The following is an 18,529-nucleotide window of genomic DNA, read 5'->3' on the forward strand; positions in this document are numbered from 1 at the left end:
TTATACACCCAAATAAACATGAATGTTATTTGTAGTCCTTTCTTTTTCTTTTCTTTTCTTTCTTTTCTTTTCTTTTCTTTCTTTCTTTCTTTCTTTCTTTCTTTCTTTCTTTCTTTCTTTCTTTCTTCCTTCCTTCCTTCCTTCCTTCCTTTCTTTCTTTCTTTCTTTCTTTCTTTCTTTCTTTCTTTCTTAGCTCCTCTTTTTAATATCCTTATTTTCTAGACTTTCAAAGTTGGATTATAGAATAATGATTTCTTTTCTGATCAAAAGCCAAATACATGATTAGAGTGCCTTGGTGGCTCAGTCAGTTGAGCGCTCGACTCTTGATTTGAGCTCAGGTCATGATCCCAGGTTGTGGGATCGAGCCCTGCATCAGGCTCTGTGCTGAGTGTGGAGCATGCTTAAGATTCTCTCTCTCTCTCTCTCTCTCTCTCTCTCTCTCTCTCTCTCTGCCTCTCTCCCTCACTTTCTGTCTCTCTCAAATTAAAAAAAAAGACAAATACATGGATATCTGGTCAAACATTCAATTGTGAACTCACAGTTACAAATCTAAGTTCAAGTTTATTTTTAATATGTAATAAATTTGTTAGTAGTCTTCTAATAACTAGAAAGCTTTCCAGATCCTCAGTTGTAAGTTAAAGGATATCTGAACAGAAGGTTTTCTTAAGCAATAACTGAAATTTGTATAAATGTCCAGTGGTAAGCATGATATATTAATATATGTTTTTAAAACAGTAGTATATTTATAATCTTGGCCATTTCCTCCTAACATTTTGAAAGTTTTTTTCAACATTCTAAGTACTGCCAAATATACTTGATATTAATAAACTTGAACTCATATAAATCAGTAGTATTGGTAATATTTTTTGGTTGTGATTATATAATTACTAAGAGCATCTTTAGCATTTTATATTAAACCTTCTCTTCATGCTTCTAGAAATTTCTGAGATAGTAGTTAAAGAATTGTTCTGGCATCTTATAAAAGTTTGTGACATTGAATTAAAAACCAAGAAAAATGATTTTCAAAGTTTTCTTCACTTTTATGTATCAATTTAAAGACTACATTTTTCCCCAGACTTTAGATAGCTTTTTTAAGAAAGAGACTTCCATCTACATCTATGTAAAATGGCAAAGAAATCACTCTGCTTTGTGAGTCCCTGTCCTGCTGTAGAAAGGAAACAGCTGGAGTCCCAGAGAATGTAAAAAGGAGGTGGTTGGCAGGTGTTTAAAAGAAAAAAAAAGTTGTTTGTTTGTATATTAAAAAAAAAAAAAAAAAAAAACAGTGTATAAATCAAGCTTCTCACCTGGCAATACTGCTCCTTTTCCACAGTCAGTCCTTTAGTGGCACATTACCTTTAAAAATTTCCCCCTAATTTTTTTTATTGTAGTAAAATACACATAACATAAAATTTATCATCTTAATTTTTAAGTGGTATTCAGTGGTATTAAATACATTCATAAAGTTGTGTTACCATTAATCCATATCCAGAACTCTTTTCATTCTGCAAAACTGAAGCTACATAGCTATTAAACAATAACTCCTTAATCCCCCTTAATATCCTAAAGCTGTAACATTCTAGTTTGAATTTACACCATCTTAACTTCAAAAGCATCCAAAAACTTTCTCCTTTACAATTCCACCTCCACCACTTTTGGTTGTTGATATCACAAAATTGCCTTTGTATAAACCTAAACTAATAACTCCTTTAAATGAATTACTATCTTAAATTATGTGGGGAACTAAATGTGGAATTACAAGCCGAAGTAACAATAATACTAGCTTTTAAATTAATAGTTTTAAAATATGTTAGTCTCAAGTCATATAGAAAACAAAAAGTAGAGTTACAAACCGTTGTTACAATAATATTAGCTTTTATACATTCCCATGTATTTCTCTTTACTGAGATCTTTGTTTTTTCATATGGCTTCGAACTGCTGTCTAGTCTTTTCATTTCAACCTGCAGGACTCCCTTAGGCATTTCTTTCAGGGCAGATCTAATGATAACAAACTCTCTCAACCTGTGTTCATCTGGGACTATCTGAATTTCTCCCCTGAATTTGAAGGACAGTTGACAATATATGATTCTTGGCTAACAGTTTTGTTGTTGTTTTCTTTCACCATTTTGAATATCTCAACCCATTGCCTTCAGGACTTTAAACTTTCTGATAAGAAATCTGCTGGATGTCTTAGTGAGGATTCCGTATATGTGACAAGTTGCTTCTCATTGGCTCCTTTCAAGATTCTCTGTATCTTTTGCTTTTGAAAGTTTGATTATGTGTCTTGGTTTGGGTCTCTGAGTTCCTTGTACTTCAAGTTCATTAAGTTTCTTGGATGTTTATATTCAGGTCAGTCACTGAATTTGGGAAATTTTTAGCCATTGTGTCTTCAAACATGCTCTCTACCTCTTTCTTTTATTCTGTTCCATCCGTGACTCCCATGGTACATGCGTTGGTACATTTGATAGTGTCTCACAAGTCCCTTAGGTTCTGTTCACTTTTCTTCGATCTTTTATTTTTTCTTCTATTCCTCAGACTTGATAATTTCCATTGTCCTGTCTTCACGTTCACTGATTCCTTTATCTACCTACTCAGAAATAGATCTCTCTAGTGAATCCCACTAGTGAATATTTTATTTTGGCTATTGTGCTTTTCAGCTCTAGCATTTCTTCTTGGTGTCTTTTTAGATTTTCTATCTCTTTATTGATATTTCCATTCTGTTTATATACCATTTTCTCTCCTTTTACTTCTTTGAGTATCTTTAAAACAATTATTTGTAAAGTTTTTGCCTAGTAGATCTGCCATGAGGTCTTTTTTTAGGGGTAGTTTTGGTTGATTTATTTATTTTTCCTTTGAATGGGCCATAAACTTTTCTGTTGCTTTGTAAGGCTTGTGATTTCTTTATTTAGAGTTGGACATTGAATCTAATAATTACAGTAATTCTAGAAATTAGATTCTCTTCCCCAAGGTTTGCTGGGGTTTTGTTTTTGCTTTTATTGTTTTTGTTTTTGTATTGATTATTAGAGGCTATCTCTGTGCTGAGGGTCACCCTGAGTTACAAACTTAAGGTCTTCTCAGGTCTTTTCTGAGCCTGTGCCTTTCCCTGGACATGTATGTTGACTTTCTAATTTCCTACATATATACAGATGCTTTTGAATGTTCTAGCCTTAAGAAAAAAAAGCATATCTTAGTCTTTAATGGCTCCCAAAAGATGAAATAAAGAAAAATGAAGGGGTTGGGGAGAATAGCAGTCCATGAAATCCCCTGGAGATCACTTAGCTGGTAGGGCAGGGGCTTGCAACAATAGAAGTGCAGCAAAGGATACCCACTTCTTTGCACCTCTGCGATCAGAAGTAATAATCAATGATCGGTGCATAGATACCGATACTTGGAGGTTACTGTCCTGATTGTCCACCCTGGCTCTACAAGCTGTGTGCAGGCTACTCCTGGAACACGTGAACAGCTGCCTGCCTCAGAGCCCAGGAGTAGAGAATAGCTGCTACTGTGCTAAAAGCTGACATTGAATAAAATTAACCACAATTTACCATCCAAGTCTTCCCCTGGAAGTTATAAGCCTTCAATAGATGCCAGAATTCCAAAATAATTACATCAGATGGATTCTGCCAGCGCAATCATTTTCTAAGTTGGGAGACAGGTTCCCAGTTCTTCTTACTCCGCCATCTTCCCAGAATCTTCTGGGACTGCCTTTTATCATATCATCTCCACATTTTCACATTTTCTCTTCACTTTAGTAGTTTTCACCAGATTAAGAATTCGAATTTGATGCTAGCTGATATGCCATAGGCCTTGGTCTTTCCTGGGATGGAACTGGATTTTTCTTTATTTGGCATACACAAGGAAGAATTAAAAAAATCTGAGCTCTAGGGGAGCCTGGGTGGCTCAGTCAGTTAAGTGTCCAACTTCAGCTCAGGTCATGATCTCAGTTTGTGAGTTTGAGCCCTGAGTTGGGCTCTGTGCTGACAGCTCAGAGCCTGGAACCTGTTTCAGATTCTGTGTCTCTCTCTCGCTCTCTGCCCCGTCCCTGCTCACACTCTGTCTCTCTCTCTCTCTCTCATAAGTAATGAAATAAACATTAAAATTTTTTTTTAAAAAATCTGAACCCTGAATCCTGTTGGCATTGTAAATAGCACTTTTTAAACAAGATACATATTCTTAAACCATATGTAACTGACATATAACTGTGATATATGTGTTAAAATGTTTGCCTGGAAAAAATTGGACAATGTACCTGTCAAACAACTGAGTAGAGGTTTCCTATTTATTCAAATACCATGAATTTAGTTATTCTAAGTTCTATAAGTAAAAATATGTCATTGCACTGCTAGCCTATAGTCAGGGTTTCTTAGTTTTTCCTTCTCAGTGGTCTTTCAACAGATGGTCAATAAACACTGAAATTGTATAAATGGAAAATTGCATTTAGTTCTCCTCAGAATATAATCATTCTAGTTTTTAAATCCAAAATGTTTGAATATTTTACAACCTTTTAAAAAACAAGTTCATGAGCATCTGATCTTTTTTTGTAAAAATTCCCGAAACATTATAGAACCACAGAAGTTTATTCTAAACCATATTAGATACTGCAAGCAAAAAAAATTTGGATAATTATATCCTAACTATATAACACTAGCATAATTAGTATACCATTGTGAAAATATAAAATAAATTTGATAATTACATAAATGGAATAAAGATAAGATAAAAAGTGAAGGGACTTAAATAGAATCATTTTAAAATTTAAATTTATATATTTTTTATCATTCACACACTTGAATTAGAGACTATAATGTTAAGATCCATGATTTTTATGTTGCCACAAAATTCATTTTCCATCTATTCAGAAAATTTGTGAAATTTTTGAAAAAATTAAGGAAAATCTATCTTATAGACAGTGTACATGGAAAAAATGATAGTAATATTAAAATAACCATAAATTTTCAATACTGAGGTTTGGTTGAAAATATTAAAGTTTGCATTAAAAAGAGATGAAAGATTCTGTCCCCCAGTCACATCTAGAGTTGGCTCAGAGTCATAATTATCAAACAGTTAAATACACGGAACAGTCTGCACCTCTTTATTTTCTGTAACACTTGAACAGTCAGATTCTCACTTTATCCCACTTGGGGATGAAAACTCTTCTATTTTTTACAATGTTTGCTTTAAATAGATGCATAAAATCTCACAATAGCAAGTAGCACATTTTCCTATAAATAAAAATCCTGCTACGCTCTCTTAATATTTGTAGTATAAAAGACAATTTCAAAGATTCTTTGTAAAAGTTATGCAAACTGAACTATGTACATTAATGTTTACTATTTGCAGGCTGCCTTAGAGAAAGAATGGCTAGCTTTAGATTCCGCCCGCTTCCCTTCACAAACACTGCTTCTCCCGAACCAGCTGCACTGGCCAAAGGTAACATGTCATGGAAATCTCTTAATGCTCCATCTTTGTTCGTTTCTTAAGGTTATGCCGTGCTGCAGTGATTAATAATGCAATTTATTGACTTGAAAAACACAATTACTTTTAGAAGCCTCTGACTTCCTCCTCATCCCCAGATGTAATTTTTCATGTAGCTTTTCTTTCGTTTGCTTCTAATTTTTTTCTTTATTTTGGATTTCTTTCAACACTTTATTTCACAGTAGCAAAAAAAAAAAAAATGATATACTTCAGCTGCATATTTGGCAGCAGACTAAAATCACTAGTTGACAGCACTTTAAAAATACAAAAATATGCATTAAGAGGGCAACAGCTGAAGATTCTCAGTCAGAGGTCAATGGACTGCAATATCTGTTATTTATTTGATAATCTTTGAAGATTTTGTTTTTTGATATTTTTTAAGATCTTTGCTATTAATCACTCTGTATATGCAAACTGTACCAAAAAAACATATCCCTTACCACTACAATAAAGGACATTTACATGTGTACTACATAAATTTAATTTTATTATAATTTTCAGTTTTTGTATGTGTTTCCCTTGGGAGGCTACTGAATAATATGCATGTAAAGTAATATGATATAAGTGCTAGAATTTTTCCATTTATTTTATACTTAATATACATTATTTTTCTGATAAGTTCTGTGGAACCTTAAAATATGATGATACTTCACTGAATTTACCAAGCCATCCAGCTCTAGCGTGGCTATGTAATGAGAAAGAAAATTTGTTTTCATCAGAACACTCACAGTTTAATAGCAGGTAAGCTAAATTACTCTTTTAGAGGATCAACCCATAACGAGAATACTATACTTATTACAAAAGTGGTAAAATGATGAAAATTAAGTACAAATTTATCTGCTTAGAAGATGGGAAAACAGTGTTAAGTGTAATGATTTTTACAGAGTTTTCAGTAAAAAAAAAAGTGTGAGGTAGCTTCATTAAAACAACTACAAAAGTGTCAGTGAAATAATGTCATTAACTGTTGTAAACAACTGAACTTTAAAATACTATGATATAGGTAGAGATAAGGATTAGAATAAAAATTCCAGGGCTGCATTTCTTTCGACAAAAGGATTGAAATATGCTTCAAGTAATTGAAATGTAAACATTTTAAATTAATGGCAGACTTTTATTACTTTTCAAGATAAAGTTTTTCTGTAACTTAAATAGATTTTATTTCCGAGTTTGAAACAACATAAATAGCTTGTAGTTTTTTAAAACGTGCTGATATTCTTGTGTTGATTCAGTTAGTGTAGTTTTTTCTATCGCCAGACCAGAACACAGAACTTTGTCCTGGACACCTGAATCAAAGATCAGCAGAAAGAGTTCGCTAAAATCTGAAAAAGAAGAAAAAATTTCGAAAGAATGGTATGTGGTATATTTTAAACTAAAATATTAAGAAATTGAGAGACTTTAAAATTTTTAGGATAGACATTTTTCAAGACTTTAAGAATTATTAGTTTTTAAGAAACTATACATCTGTTAAATTATAGGTTCTTAAATGGAATCTAATTTGTTTTAGTATGATGTAATTCAGATATGTGTGTTTGTATATCTATGTATATATAAATATGGTCTGAATATTTGTTTTTCCTTTATGCAATCTATTAATAGGGGCTTTAAGGACATTGCTACTGCTCAGCAAATGTTGAAGAGAGCACAGAAGATGAAATCAAAGAAATTAAGGAAAAAATTAGGTGGGTCGTGAATGCTCTTTGAATAATAATGTGTGTCTGATATTGAAGATAAATTGTCTTAAAATATGCTTTACCAAATCGTATTTAATAACATTTAATAAGAACCAAAATGAAATGTGCAGTTATGAATACGTCTAAGGTAATAATTCTGAAAACTCAACCAAGGAAACTTAGAGAAAATTATGTTATTACGTTAAATGATTTGTTATACACTTAAGTGCTATTTTCACTTTGCCTCTGTTTCTTATCTACTTTCTCATTGATTATTCTATCCATTGTGCACTGAGAATTATGCTGTAATTTGTTTCTAAGTTGGTTCATTTTGACAAATGTTGATTCTAGAGTGTCTGCTTCATGTGGTTATTCCTTTGTTTTTAAATTGCTTGATTATTCAATAAGCTATTTCTATAAGTTTGTTTGTTCCATGAACATTAGCTCTGAAGGCTTCACAACTTGACATTTTGGAAAAGAAGTACAGTGTATATCTTCACAATTATGTGGAACTTGGGAAATGTTCAGTGGCACCCTTTTTTTCTATCCCACTTGATTCTTCAAATCATTCTTTGGATACTTTTGATCATTTTAGTATCATTACCTAATACGTGGAGTAGTTTATAGGTGTCAGAGCAAGAAACAGCACATTATTATGACTTTATAATTAAAACTACTTAAAATTATTAGCATATTGTATGTAACTTTGCATTTACTTATAATTTTATAAATATTTACTCAAGGACTCATAGATTTGATATAAGTAATGTGACCTTTTTTTAAAAAAACTGGTTTTGAGTTTTTCTCATTCATTAGCTTCTTTTGTAGATTTTAAGAATTTTTGAGATTTTAATGGCAGTGAAATGTTTTTGTAAAAGTTCCATCAGTCCTGAGAAAAGCAAAGAATCTATATTTATCTTGTAGTTCTAGCTTATTTAAGTATACAAAGAAGCATTTAGAAGATTAATTTTTATCTTTATTAATTTTCCTATTTATTATTTAAAAATTATTTATTATTTCCTATTTATTATTTAGGTAATACTTAATGATGACTCCTTCTATTTATTATTTTAATCATTAATTCCCTGGTAGAATTCTAAGAAAAATATATATGTATGTATGTATATATATATATATATATATATTTATTTATTTTATTATTATTAATTTTTTAATAATAAGGGGTGCCTGGGTAACTCAGTCAGTTAAGTGGCCAACTTCTGCTCAGGTCATGGTCTCATGGTTTGTGAGTTGGAGCCCTGCATCGGACTCTGTGCTGACAGCTCAGAACCTGGAGCCTACTTCAGATCCTGTATCTCCCTCTCTCTCTCCCCCTCTCTCACTCACACTCTCTTGCTTTCTCCTCTGTCTCTCTCAAAAATAAAGGTAAACATTAAACAACAATAATAATAATAATAACCAAGATACTCTTAGTTTCCAAGGAATAGCTGATATTTCTTGGCACAGTACTTTATTGATAGATTTCTGATGATTTATTTTTATATTCCAAAATGTCAACTTTCCTTTTTTTGGTGTTTGTTAGGTTAGTGATATCGTTTATCTTTTTGAGATAGCTGTAGTACTTTTTGTTTTGTGCTAACAGTTTGTAAAGTTTGAAAGATTGAAATTTTAAACATTTTTAAAGAAAATGTAGCGGTGCCTGAGTGACTCAGTTGGTTAATTAAGCATCTGACTTCAGCTCAGGTCATGATCTCTGGGTTCCTGAGTTTGAGCCCCACGTCAGGCTCTGTGCTGACAGCTCTGTGCTGACTTGCTTTGTGCCTCCCACAGTCTTGTTTTATAAACTCCTATTAAGTTCATCAGGACTCAGTGAACACAATACTATAAGGTGGTTCCCAAGGATTAGTAACTCCAAACTCTTAACAATAGTGAGACTTTCTTTCAGTCCTAGGGAAATGGAATCCAGTATAGTAAGTCAGGGTAGTTTGACAAACTTTTTTATTGCTTTGATGTATATATTTTTTTCATCTTCAGTAGCACCAACAAACATTCTTTAAATAGCTGTTTTGAGAATAATAAAAGTTTCTGAAATTCCTGGGGGAAGTTCAGATATTAGAAGTGTCAGAAGTACTATTTCAGCCAATGTTCAACAAATAATTATTACTTATGTTCAAGGTCTATTTTTTAAAAGATATTCACAATGTTTGTAATAGTTTCTGATAGTGAAGCTAAGAAAAAATCTATCTTAGTAGAATCTATCTCTGGAAATGTATAGATCTTTCTTGCTCATTCTTATAACTAAGTGATTTTTGTTGATAAAAGCATTTTTAATAAATCAGCATAGTAAATAATATGTTTTAGCAAAAGGTTTAATAAGGAATATATGCTCATACAAAAAACCATTGTGTTAAAGGACAAAAATTAGACGTAATAATTATCAGGCAAAATCAAACATTTTTTATCTGTCACAAGGTGGCATGATAGAGTAACAAATGTAAAAGGACAACCAAACATACAAATTAACAACCTAATTTTAAATTCAACATTTTGCCAGTGGCCATTAAGCATGATCTGTTAGGTAAAGGTCTAAAATGGCAATTGTATAATTTTTATGGATATCATTACTCTAATTGAATGATTGTAAACCAAATTGCATTCTTACTACTGAGTTTGTACCCTTGTTAAGCTTTTGTTTTGCTTTTGTTTAATCAAAATATTATTAGATTAATGAAATACAAGTAATTTTTTTCTTTTAAATTTGAATTCCATAATGTACAACTTAATGATGACATTTAAATTCTCCTCATTCTTTTTCTCTACTGCCTTGTCACAGCAGATACTCAGAATAGAAATACTCAAGGTAAGATTAAGGATGAAATAATGAACAAGAAAATCAGTGGGATCTTCTCCAATTATAATGCTTTAGTCTTCTACTAGATTAATAATGTAGCACTTATGTCATTTTGTATCTGTGAATGAATCATATAAGATTGTACCTCTGGTTTTCTTCTTACAGAAAAAGAACTTTCTAGTACATTTCCAGTTTACAATTCAATATGTAAAATCCTACTACCTTATTTAAATCTGCCTAAAATAATGGCCATAATTTTAAACTTTTACTAAGAAGTTAAAATGATGCTTTAGATACTTCAATTATATTAAACACTTAAAAATTAATAGTAATTTTCAAATATACATGGATATATATATATATATATATATATATATATATATTACATGGATGACATGCCAACTTGAAAATCATAAGCCACCAGAGGGCAACATTGTCCATAAAACTATGGGAGACTATCCATCTTTGTGGGGGTAGGGAGGGTGGTAGGTGAAACATCAGAGGATAGAAACTTTTAATGAAATGGAATCAATTATGTCCTCCAACTAACAAAGCTGTAATCCTCAAGGAGTGGGGTATAAATGCACAGGTTATGGAAGCTTTAATTCAAATTTCTACCATGAAGAACCTTAGCACAAGTTGCTCAGTAGCATAATACTTCCCGTTTATATCTTATACGTGTATTTATTAGCCAAGGGATATGAGTCCACAATATTTGTTTGAAGATGAGAGTGAAAATAGGCCAAAAGGCTGGGGGTCAATTATTCAAAGAAAGTTGCAGATAGGGGAGGAATACCACTGAGTTTGCTGATTAATAGAGAAGCAAGGGGCCAAGGAAACATACAGTGTAGGCAACCATCAGGGGAGAGTCAGTATTAATGACTTCTACTGGGATAAAAGAGGTCATCTGCTTTAAACAGAAAAAGCCAGAAGAGGAGGAGGAGAGGGAAGAGGAATTGATTGGAAGTCAGAGGATGAAATCTAAAATTGTGAAGAGTTATATATACTTAGTTTGAGTTTGGGTTCTGATTATTGTTATTCCTAGTAAGTTATTGCTGTTTTTCTCATGATGGACATAAGCATGAACCAGTAATGACTGTCTTATCTTTATGGAGTTTTTATTTGTTTGTCTTTTTGTATTTACTGTTGCCTCATGCACAGAAGTAATTTTAGAATTTGGTGATCTGTGTTGGAATTTAGCAAATACGCAGGGAAGGTTAGGGTGTATAACTACCGTGGAAAGCATGATGTGCAAGATGTGAGTTGCTGGTTTACTGAAAACATAAGAGTCAATAACCTAAAAGTAATGAGCTTGACTGGTAGCAAGATTGAGAGGAACAGGGTCAGGGAAGAGAGTAAGTGCTTTGTTTTGATGTGGAACACTTCTCAGAGAGGATAAGTTCTGAGTATAGGGATTTGGGTGGAGAGCCCTTAAAAAGTTTAAAGGCTAAGAATATAAGGACAAAAACACAATGTGGTCTTTCAATATTTATCATATTTATGCATATCCATTTCAAATTTCATTGAGTAAAGAAAGAGTAGGATGAAGCAAAAGAAGTTAATTTAGTTCTAAAGGTAGGGCTACACTAGGGATAAGAATCATCTTGCAGCAGTTTGTAACACCTAGCACAGTGTCAAGTACATAGTAAGCACTCAATAAATACTTGTTCATTTTATTTCAGCGATGAAAATAGCTTGAGACTGTGTTGGTAACATGTATTTGTAGTCAAGAATTAAGCCAGGTAGAAAATAAGTTAGACTAACTTTTTAATGTGACTTGAGCAGTCATGGGCTACCACAAAGAGATCAGGTTGCAAAATGATAAGGTAAAGAATGAATGTGAAGGATCAAAAGGGACTAGAATATATAGAACTGTGACAAAATTAAGTTTATTGATAATTTGTTTTGTTTACTTCAGTGATTTCTAAAAATAATTTATAAGAATTTTGGTCATGTGGTGCCTGGATTAAGCGTCGGACTCTTGATTTTGGCTCAGGTCCTGATCTCACAGTTTGTGGGATCATGCCTGGCGTCAGGCTCTGTGCTGAGCATGCTTGGGATTCCCTCTCTCTTTCTCTGTCCCTCTCCTGCTCGTGCGCTCTCTCTCTCTCTCTCTCTCTCTCTCTCAAAATAAATAAAATAAAAACATTTTTTGATCAAACATTAACTTTGTTGCGCTAGCAAAACAATAATAAAATCCATTTGAATAGTAAGATCCTTGAGGTGAAGACACTCCTTGTTCCCCACCTAATATCATACCTGGCATATGGTAGATATTCAATTAACAACTATTAACTGAATCAGCAGTAAATGAGATAAAAGTCACTAAATACCTTTGTGTGTATGTGTATGACTGGGTATGTATATTATAGTCATTTAAATATATGTTTCTATTTGGGAAGGCAAATTTAAATTAGTAAGTAAATGATGAAATAGTCATCAGACTTAAAACATATTTTACAGCACAGCTGTACTTTGCACATACAAAAAATGGGTAATAACCAGGTTTTTATGTATGAAGTTAACAAGAATAAGATCAACCAGTGAGCTAAGATTAGGACTGTAGAAACTGAAAAGAGATTATATAGGAGATGAAATAATTTTAAGGTTGTTCTAATGCCTAAATAAAGTTATGTTACTTAAATGAGATAATGAAGTGTTGAGTATGGAACCACATACATAATAGAAACTCAACTTACTTATAGGTTTCTTTAAGTATTTTATAAAGATGTATTTAAAATCTATTTCCCAGACACTGGGCAAGCCATACTGGGAGACAAAAGATTTTTAAAGCAGCAACATAGACTTGCCATTGATGACCTCAGAGGGTAGATTTAAATGTACAAAATTGATTTTATGATGCAAGAAAAAGGTTTCACAAGCTGAAATCTTTACAATAAGTTTGTACCCTAGCTTATTTTTTGAGGGTATTTTTTGAGGGTAAGAGTAGTGTCTTATTTCACAGTGGTATTTCCAGGGGCTATCAAAATCAAGTGATTTTTCCCCCCATCTAGAATGCTGTTTCTTGCTTCTTTATTATCCCTTTGAAATTTGAATTAATGTAAGTTTTAAATAAATTAAAGGTTGCAATCAAAATGTTTTAAAATGAAAGGATATTGAAAATATAGCACTGTTTATGCGCCCTTGTAGAGTAAAATTTTTTTTTTTGAGTAAATTGAGCTAGACAACTTTTCTAGATATTTTTGTATGTATTCTTTAATCTTGATAATAATATGAGGAAAGTGCTATTTTTTTCTCTGTTTTACATATTAAGAAATCAAGTCATGGAGAGATTATTTGCCCAAAGGAGTACCAAAGAATTTATAAAAGATCTACAGCTATTATTCTGTGTGTTATATAAATAAAATGGGTAAAATGAAGCCAATTATGGACCATCAATTAATATCATCTTATTCTATGAAGGATTTAAGATCCTTTCTGAGAATAGAATTGCCAAGTTGGAAATATTATTCTTATTTATGTTGTGGTTATATGTTTACTAGCCAGCATTTGTTGAGCACTGACACTTTGCAGACATGAGTCTTGATGCTTTACATACATTATTTCATTAGTTCTCGCAGTAGTATTTCAAAGTTAATATTATTTCTCTTGGGTAGAGAAGTGAAGGAGAGAGGGCAATTTGCCCAGAGTCACACAACTAGTAAAAATTAGGTCTCGGGTCTAATCCAGTTCTGTCGAATTGTAATGTCTTTGCTCAGGACGCGCATAGATGAAATGGAATAGCAAGAACAGGAGAACATGTAGAAAGATCAGTAGGTTATAAGGTATCATACAGAACATAAGCCCATGGTAATCTGTCTTCCCTGACTGACTAATGCTCCTTTTGACATGTCAGCATGGTTTTTCATAAATGACTTAGACAATATATAATATGTTTTATTAAATACATAGGCACCATTTTTTAAAAATATGTTATTCTTATTTCTAAATTATGTTGAATTCATATAGACACACCCAACTCTTACAATACCTTAGGTCACATATAATTATGAGACATGCCCAAATATTGACTAATATTTTCCCTAATCTTGAGAAATATAATCTCTGTGAACCATGGAAATCATGCTTATTAGTAAGGGTAATTATTGCTAAAAGACTAATGGAAATCTTCAGTTTCCACATGCTTGAAAAATAACTCTACAACTACTATTCTGTTTTTCTAATAATATTCTAAAAATATGCTATCTTAGCATTTAATTGAAGTATGTAGTTTGAGCTTTACACTATTTAAAATCATATTTTTCTATTTAGCATATTCAATGTTACTGCATTAGATATTAATTAAAGATTTTAAGTTATCCTTTTGCAAGATGATGTAAGATATTAAGAAATGTATGCTGCCCTTAAATGTGGTTTTATGTTAACCTACTTGAAATGCATAAATTTCCATTCTTTATTCTATTCCATTTCTTACACCACTATTTTCTTTTCTCACAGTTCTTCAATAAGCAAAAAGTACAACTGCACCAAATCTCCAATTTACATTCCATAGAATTATTCATTACCAGTAAATTATAGGGCCCTATATTTACAATCATCCCATTTATTTTGTAAAATTAATAGATTTAGAGTGCTCTTGGCTATAAAATGTATATAGAATTTCCATAAATTCTTTGTTATGTAAATATAATACATTAGGACAAAAGCAAAACCGTTATTTTATCCATAAAATTAATGAAATGATCTTTGTCTCTCCTATCAATTGTCTTGCTTACATCTCCTTTCTCCCAGCTCCTCATATGTAGAGGAGAGAATAGTAGGGTATATGGCCTTTCCTGTAATAATAGCTTTCACCTATTATGAATTTATAGAAATTTTACTTTATTCCAGCAGAAATCAGGAATTTAAGAAAGGAGCTAAAATAAACAGTAAAACAATTCCCAAAATAAAAAGATGATGCCATTACTAGAAAGTGTTTATGTGATTTTTTTCACATTATTAGCATTTCTGTGCTCTGTATTAATTATTGGCTATGTACTTAATCAGAAAACCAAGAATATGTGAATGGTTAGTTACTATTTCATATTATGAAACTTTGACATAATTACCAATATCACAGTGATTTATAGAGTGGGTATTATTTTTTAATACTATCATAAAAAAATATAGCCACTTCAGAGATAGAATGAGCCAGAGCTGAACTTTTGTCTTATCTTGCTCTTTTTGTCTAGATCCCACTGTTTGCCTAGAATTATTCAAAAACAATGAAAATAAAGTTTCTGTTACAAAATCACCAAAGAAGGCACAGCCCAGAAGAGATGATCACTTTGAAGGTATGGTTTAATCATAGATACATAGGTAAAAAAGGTAAAGATGGAGTATGGGATTGTTGAATCACCGTATCATACATCTGAAACTAATATAGTACGTTAATTAACTAGAATTGAAAGAAAAAGTTAAAAAAATAAATAAATAAAAGAATTTGTAGAAAAAAGATAAAGATGGAAAATTGTATCTCAAATAAAAATTTTTAGAGGTGCCTGGGTGGTTCAGTTGATTTAACATCCGATTCTTGATTTTGGCTCAGGTCATGATTTCATGGTTTGTAGGATCAAGCCCCACTGCACTGATAGCAAGGAGCCTGCGTGGGATTCTCTTTTTCTCCCTCTCTTTCTGCCCTGATAGTGCGGAACCTGATGCAGGGCTCAAACTCACGAACAGTGATATGACCTGACCCGAAACCAAGAGTCATATGCTTAACCAACTGAGCCTCCCAGGCACCCCAATAAAATAAGTTTAATTCTCAGTAGTCCTAAAGTACATATATGAAATATTATATATAAGGTATAATTAAATAAAAGTCAAAATATGTCTCTTGGAGCTAAAATACTAATTTAGTGCATCGTTTCATTAGCATAGTAGTTTAGTATTTGTATCAGTGCTTACATAAATTTAAATATCTTATATTTTTATGTGAAATCTTATAAAGCTATTTCATCAGTGTTGCTAATTTTATTCAAATTTTACACTGACTGATATTAGCCAATATCAGTGGAAGTGAACCCATGTGGAAATGATATTCTAATATATTTACTTTACTGCCAATATACACAAATCGCATTAAATGTTATAAATTAAAGTATGGAATTTTAAATATTTTACTATATTTGAAGCTTGCCCAACTGACTTTTGGGGTAAAGGATTTATACATCTAAATGGCAGATTATATTTCTGATTTCAGCATTTGGAAGAATTATGGACTTACATTATTGAACAGAAATATTTAAATATGTCAGAGAAGCCAACATGACTTACAATAAGTTTGCCATTGCTTTCTCTTTAATATTACAATATTCATAATTTTATCTATACTTTTGGATTATAATTTGTAATAGGAAAAATACATTTGAATGGAAGTGAACCACTTAGAATTTTTAATACTCTGTCTTCTATACATTTTAAATAAGTCTTAAAATTTATGCATTATTGGAGCACCTGGGTGGCTCAGTCGGTTGTGTCCATTTTTAGCTCAGGTGATGATCTTGTGGTTTGTGAGTTCAAGCCTCACGTCAGGCTCTGTGCTGACAGCTCAGAACCTAGAGCCAGCTTCAAATTCTGTGTCTCCCTCTTTCTCTGCTTCTTCCCCACTTGTGCTGTCTGACTCCCTCTCTCAAAAGTAATTATTAAAAAATTATGTATTATTATAGCATATTGAAAATAGATATTTTTATTTACAGAAGAAAAATTTGATAAACCCCAAATGTATACTTTTCTTTAGATGCCTATTAAGTATGTAGCAGTGGAAGACATGGGGTCTAGAATTTTCTTTAGTAGTAAATATATACATAAGAAGATAGATAAAATAAGTATAGCAAATTATTGAATTTTTTTGGATCAGTAGATGATGGTATATGTAGGCTTGCTCTACCATTCAATTGTTTTTTAATATTAGAAATTTTCCTTAGAAAAACATTTTTAAAAATTCATGACCATTGAAGGTGTCAAAAACCAATATTTCAAAAAATACTTATCAATTAGTATTTTAACAAAATTAAAATATGTTTTCAATATAAAATAGGGCTTGGGTTTTAATTAGTTAATTTCCTTATTACAGTCTTAATTTCACCATTTCACTGTGAAAGAAAGAGGTGAAATTCTGCTAAAATCAATAACAATACTACAGCTATTACCTGATAAATAGAAGCATTGTTACTTTAGAAAGGCAATGCCTAGTGAGAAAGATAATTGGGGCATTTTTGCCCTTTAAATTAGCATACATCTCACAATCAAAAGAGAAATCTATCCCAGCCTGTTCTATAGGTCGCATTATCTTGTTCTGTGAAGTGTGAAGGTATGCTACCAGCTAGAATAGAATATATATGGTATATTTATAGATTTGTGTATTAATATAAAATATGCTAGGAATAGTTCAAATACTGACAGAAATAAAGTAGACTATAGAACATAGAACATTTCTACCTATGCTTCATGATATGAAGTTATATGTTTTTGTTTACTTTCATCCATATGAAATGCATTTAATTTACTTTTTTTTTTCTTTTTGCAACCTCAGATATATTTGTCATTTCATTAATTTCACTGAATGGTCATTATGTATTATGTGGGTACCAGATAATCTAGTGACTGACAGTTATTTTCAGCGTTGGTGTTCTTTTTTTGTTTTTTTGTTTTTTGTTTTTTTGTTTTTGAAGGAATAGGCTTGTCAAAAACAGCTGTACATGGAAGAACTTTTTTTACCCAGTATGTTTATTTCTACCTTCTTTTAAGAGGGAAAGAGTGAGGCAAAGGTAATTTGATCATTGCTGGCCAGGTTGAATCCCAAGGTGACTTTACCTGTCTCTCTGGCATCACATGCTTCCTGGACTCACATTATTTCCTAACTTGCCATAAGGGCCAGTCGGCTTCCCCCTGAGTAGCCTGACTCACCCCAGCCTCCCAGTAGAGGGCACATTTTAAAATCAGGCCTTTTGAGGGGCGCCTGGGTGGCGCAGTCGGTTAAGCGTCCGACTTCAGCCAGGTCACGATCTCGCGGTCCCTGAGTTCGAGCCCCGCATCGGGCCCTGGGCTGATGGCTCAGAGCCTGGAGCCTGTTTCCGATTCAGTGCCTCCCTCTCTCTCTGCGCCTCCCCCGTTCATGCTCTGTCTCTCTCTGTCCCAAAAATAAATAAACGTTGAAAAAAAAATTTAAAATCAGGCCTTTTGAGATACAATTTCTATAATATAAAATGCACCAGATTTAAGAGTACAATTCAATGAATTTCAATATATTCACAATAACACAACTATCATCACAATCTCATTTTAGAGCATTGGAAGGACTTTTCCCTTAAAAATTTCAAATGAAATTAATAGTTGGGCATCTTACCCCCCAAAAGTGAGGGAGATCAGAATTAAATCTCAGTGTAGGTTTAGATTGAATGTTCTATCTGAAACATTCTCTCAGCACAATGGCATCGCAGCACTGTCTTATAATTTCCTTGGTTTTGTTGAGATTAGATGATAGTATTATTCGATGATTTCTCCCTATAATTCCCATTTATAATAACACTGTGTGATTTTTTTTTAATGTTAAGTTTAAAAAATATTTTCTTCT

General features: G+C 32.2%; 1 protein-coding gene across 6 annotated transcripts in view; it reads left to right on the plus strand.

Annotated features, from left to right (window-relative positions):
• Window positions 1-18,529, plus strand: part of LRRIQ1 (leucine rich repeats and IQ motif containing 1) — a 230,785-nt gene that overhangs the window by 104,685 nt on the left and 107,571 nt on the right. For 3 of the 6 annotated variants that reach the window (XR_008300373.1, XM_027071142.2, XM_053226551.1), the window contains exons 19-24: window positions 5,338-5,427; window positions 6,092-6,213; window positions 6,727-6,822; window positions 7,069-7,151; window positions 9,937-9,963; window positions 15,147-15,248. Coding sequence is in view for 5 of the 6 variants with exons in the window: in XM_027071142.2 (XP_026926943.1) it covers window positions 5,338-5,427; window positions 6,092-6,213; window positions 6,727-6,822; window positions 7,069-7,151; window positions 9,937-9,963; window positions 15,147-15,248 (520 nt within the window). In the remaining variant the exon portion in view is untranslated. The remainder of the gene's footprint in view (window positions 1-5,337; window positions 5,428-6,091; window positions 6,214-6,726; window positions 6,823-7,068; window positions 7,152-9,936; window positions 9,964-15,146; window positions 15,249-18,529) is intronic. The other 3 variants (XM_027071144.2, XM_027071145.2, XM_027071143.2) reach the window with 2 other exon arrangements.

This window comes from Acinonyx jubatus, chromosome B4 (genome assembly GCF_027475565.1).
Source record: "Acinonyx jubatus isolate Ajub_Pintada_27869175 chromosome B4, VMU_Ajub_asm_v1.0, whole genome shotgun sequence".
NCBI lineage: Eukaryota > Metazoa > Chordata > Mammalia > Carnivora > Felidae > Acinonyx > Acinonyx jubatus.